Below are 4,640 nucleotides of genomic sequence, written 5' to 3' on the forward strand. Positions count from 1 at the left end.
TTTTGTTGTTTTGAGTCAATTTGGTCAGTTTTAAATCATAAGTGTCTAGTTTTGTGTTTTTTAGTCTAGTTTTGTGTTTTAAAGTTTAATTTATGTAGATTAGCATCCCTTCTAATTCCCGGCTTAAAACGATCCCTACTTACATATACTACAATCATAAGGTTTTAATTTGAGTGTTAAAAAAACTTCACATCAGGTCCACTTTCCCGACCACCATCAGCTTGTTTGCCTCGTTCTCTGATTTCACTGTCTCCACGTCTGTAAGCAAACGACACTGTTGCAAAAAATTCAAACAATTTGTTCGAATATGAACTTTGGACTAACCCTTAAAGCATGAAACAGAGCATATTCATAATCAAATTTCTGTGGTTTTTTTTTGAAAAAAATAAAATCTGGATTAAACCCAGAAAAGAAGAATCAAAACAGAGATAATGGGTTTTGGCGAGTGAATCTGAAATCTGTGGGAAGTAAAAAGTAAAAAGCCAGATGCAAAAAGCAGTAAATGAACATCGTTGGTTAAAAACCCAGATGCATAAAGCAGTAGATGAACATTTATGTGAAAAATTTGGAGGAAAATCGTGTCAAAAATAAATGGAAATATGGAATTTGAAGGAAATGTGAGTACCTCCAAAAGCTTTTATGCATTTGACAATCTTAGTAGCACAGCCCCACGTCTTCCTCTGCCGCGGTGTCTTCATTGCCCAAAGGTCCCCTTTCTCTCTTAAGATTTTTTTTTTTTTTTTTTTTTTTGGGGAAAATTTGAATTGGGGGTCAAATTTCTTCGATTGAATTGTCAAGGAAGGACTCGATTTTGGGAGGCCAGGGTTTGGAATCAGAGGCGGGATAGGGGGTGTTGAGCCAGGTGTCGAGGATCTCGATGACGGAGTCGGGTGACGTGGACATGCAAGAGACGGCAAGGACGTTGGAGTTGTTGATGGATTGGGCATTCTGGGCGTCGAAGGGAGTACGGCATGTGGCAGCAAATACGCCCGGAAACTTGTTGGTGAAGATTGAGACTCCGACGCCGTAAAAGTACATTAACATAAAAGCACATAACATGAAATAGACACTGTAACGAAGTGTCTGAATTCACACAACAAGAAACAGGCACTGCAACGAACAAGAAATAAACACTGTAACGAAGTGTCTAAATCCACAAGTGAATGAACGAATGAGTTGAGTCAGTTTCAGCATCTGCTCCCTCTTCTTAACGATTTCGAAAGGATTTTCTCTTAGCTCCAAGTTTAGCAAAGAGTCGTATTTTGCACTTATGTTCGCCAATTAGAGTGTGGTTGAAAACTTTGGTTTGGCCGATGTATTAGTATTCATTTCGTACTGTTATTATATATTATCTTATATCAAGGATTCACCCCGGTAAGCTTTTTCAAATTGATCAGTGTAGCAAACTTGGTAGCTGTTTGATGATTTGCCTGTGCATCATGCCAATAACCAGATTAATTGACCAATTTTTAATGAGTATTTTATCAAATTTATGTTGAAGTTTTTGTTTTGTCTCAGAATTTTTTACCGTGTTCGTCATTAATTGTGGGTGATGCAGTATGCAGGCTGCATGTTGTTTTAGGGCTGGTTTGGTATTGCTGTGCTTTGAAAAAAAGCTGCTGTGAGAATAAGCGGCTGTGCTGTGAGAATAAGCGGCTGTGAAATAAAGCCAGCAGAGTGTTTGGTAAACATTTTTGTAAAAGTGCTTTTGGAAAAAAAGGTGTTTGGTAAACTTTTATGTAAAACAGCTGTGACTGTGTGAAATGACAAAAAAGGGTATAATACTATATGTGCTATTAATTTAATTTTCTTAACAAATAAAAGTGAATTATTAAATATACTTTATTTTTAAAAAAGAAATATTTATAAACTTTATCTTAAATATTAATTAGTATGACAAAGTACTTCAATTGAAATATTTTAGACTGAATAGCTAGGATTCATTAGTACAATATTGTTAATGTACTTGAAAGTAGTCTAATTAGATGCATTCATCAAACTTGCTGCTATTCTATTTCTTAATGCTTCTATCTCATGGGATCCTTCAACTTGATAATTTTGGTATTCTTCATCATCATCATCATCACTACTATCGCTCTCTTCACAATAGTCCCTGGGGTCATCAAAATGACAATCACTTTCAGAATACCTCCGTATGTAGTTATGAAGAGCCATTGTAGCAATGACAATCTTCACTTGCTTATTGAACGGGTAATTAGGCATATCCCTTAAAATTGCCCATCTTTTCTTCCATACCCCAAAAGTTCGTTCAATGATGCTCCTTAGAGAAGAATGCATATGGTTGAATACCTCTTTATGACCCGTTGGTTCGGGACCCCTACGAAAATCCGGGAGATGATATCTTTCACCTTTATATGGTCCCAAATAACCTCTCATTTGTGGGTACCCCGCATCTACCAAGTAATATTTTCCTGAAAATTGAAAATTTTGTTTTGTATTGTAATAATTATACAAAGCAAGCATGTAAATTGTTATAAATAAGTATGAAGATTACCATTTGGAGGCTTTGGAAAGTTTAAATTTGGATTCCGTAGCACGCATAAAAAAACCCTTGTATCATGTGCAGTGCCTTCCCATCCGGCACAAGCAAATGTGAATTGCATGTCAAAATTACATGCAGCCATAACATTTTGTGTCGGTATTCCTTTCCTACCAATGTATGGAACTTGATCCGGAGGTGGTATTGAAGCCTCAACATGTACTCCATCTATGGCACCAATACAATCCTAAAAATAATAACATAGAAGAAAATCGTCAACCTACACTTATAGTTTGCAAACACTTATAGTTTACAAATAAGTTAGAAGACGAGTCAAAATTTACCTTAAAATAAGGCATGTATCTTGTATCTCTCCTTATTTCTTGGGGAATGCCACGAAACTCAGAATCCATCGGTTTGATAATATCTATTGCCATCTTACATACGATATCTAACACAACACCAAAATATCTACTAACAGTCTCACTAGAATGTTGAAATCTCTCTTGAGCTAATCTATTTTTCAAACGATGTCCCAACATATGTAAGAACATTCCTAATATTTCAATTGCATTCATTTTCCTTGAACCTTTCAACCCATAATTAGTTTGCAAGTCATTGGATAATCTATAAAAGACATCTTTGTTCATCCTAAACATTCTATAGCATCGCACATGATTTCCTTGTAGTACTTCCATCAACCAAATATTACCTGTTTGGGAAGAATTCATACACGGAGTTTTGTGGACATATTTTAAATAATATGTTTCAACAGCTCTCGCTACAGCGCATATAATTACACCATCCTCCAAATCCTGAACATCATCATCAGAGGTATTCATATTGAATATACACCTGTAACCTAACACATAATTCAACATTCCACAAGTCATAATCCAACAATCACTAAGAAGTCATACTCTGACATTCAAGAACAAGTCATAATCCAACGTTTAACAAGAAATCATAATTCAACATTCAACATATAATCCAACATTCAATAAACATGTAGTAACATTCAATACATAATCTTAATGCAAAGTACAACCACACATATAGTCCTAATTCATAGAGAGGAGAGTAGACTGAAGGAAAGAAAGGAGGAAGGCGAGATGGAGAGAGAGGTGGAGAGGAGAGACTGTATAAGGAAGGAGGGCAATTTTGTATTATTGAAAAATTCATTAAACCTACACTGTTCACCCGTGTTTTTGGTTTGGGAAGCCGCAGCTGTTTTTGGGAAGCTGCAAATAGCAGCTTCTGGTTTTAGGCTTCTTTTCACCCTCAGCTTTAAAACAAAGCTGCTTTTGGAAAATTTACCAAACACCTCAAATCCCTCTAGCTTTTTTTCACCCTAGCTTTTTTTTAAAGCACATCACTACCAAACTGGGGCTTAGTGTACCTTTAAAGGAAGGGATTCCCATTTTTCAAAAAAAATAGGGACATTCTCTTTACCGTTATATTTAGCTTTAATAAAATTATGTAGTTGAGATTCTGTGGCCTGTAATTTAATCTCAACCACAGAATTTTATTAAATCCAAATCTAACAGTCAAGAAGGTGTTCCTTTTTAAAAAAAAAAAAATAGGGATCCCTTCCCTTAAATGGCCTGTTTAACGATTTAAACAAGTTGGTTTTTAGTGGTCTGATGTATCGGTTTATACCTATCCATGAAAATCACTTATGTCTTGCTAAAATTCGGGAAATATTGAACATGTTAAAGAATTCTGGGTCATTTGTACTGACTTATTTCAACGACTATGAGCAGATATTGGGTATAAGTATCTACATACTCTATTGCCTGCTAGTTAGCGAAACATTTCCGGTAGTGCAATTCGGTTTTTTCTATATGATAATATAGACCTTGTTTGTTGCGATCCCTGCGGATGATATACTAGAACGTGAAGAATGAATGATCCTCGTGATCGAGTTCGACTCAAGTGAGTGAGTGAAAGGTGTGGCAAGACAGTGAGGTTAACTCCCAAACGATTGACAAGTGAAGAAATGATCTTTTTTGCGTCAGTATTGAGAAAACCTAATATAAAGAGAGATTTCTCATCTCATACAACCAAGTTTACTTAATAAGAAGAGAGATTTCTTATATCATGCAACTAAAGTGTTAGAGATGTCAACGCTCAATATTAC

General features: G+C 35.6%; 1 protein-coding gene across 1 annotated transcript; it reads right to left on the reverse strand.

The window, feature by feature from the left end:
* Positions 1-1,977: 1,977 nt before the first annotated feature.
* Positions 1,978-3,457, reverse strand: LOC126622502 (uncharacterized). Its single transcript, XM_050291304.1, has 4 exons — positions 3,213-3,457; positions 2,845-2,951; positions 2,516-2,747; positions 1,978-2,432 (listed from the first exon to the last, which is right to left on the reverse strand). Exons 1-4 carry the CDS (start codon positions 3,391-3,393, stop codon positions 1,978-1,980), a joined length of 975 nt encoding a protein of 324 aa, XP_050147261.1. The 5' UTR covers positions 3,394-3,457.
* Positions 3,458-4,640: the final 1,183 nt, after the last annotated feature.

The sequence above is a fragment of the Malus sylvestris genome, chromosome 5 (genome assembly GCF_916048215.2).
Source record: "Malus sylvestris chromosome 5, drMalSylv7.2, whole genome shotgun sequence".
Classification (NCBI taxonomy): domain Eukaryota; kingdom Viridiplantae; phylum Streptophyta; class Magnoliopsida; order Rosales; family Rosaceae; genus Malus; species Malus sylvestris.

What these genes read in the sequence shown, in the direction of transcription:
- LOC126622502 (XM_050291304.1), bottom strand. Translation starts at nt 3,393, where the DNA reads ATGACTTGTGGAATGTTGAATTATGTGTTAGGTTACAGGTGTATATTC. An exon ending in TATGAATTCTTCCCAAACAG is followed by an intron (nt 2,952 to 3,212) that starts GTAATATTTGGT and finishes GTGTTGTGTTAG; the next exon opens with ATATCGTATGTAAGATGGCA. An exon ending in GATACATGCCTTATTTTAAG is followed by an intron (nt 2,748 to 2,844) that starts GTAAATTTTGAC and finishes TATTATTTTTAG; the next exon opens with GATTGTATTGGTGCCATAGA.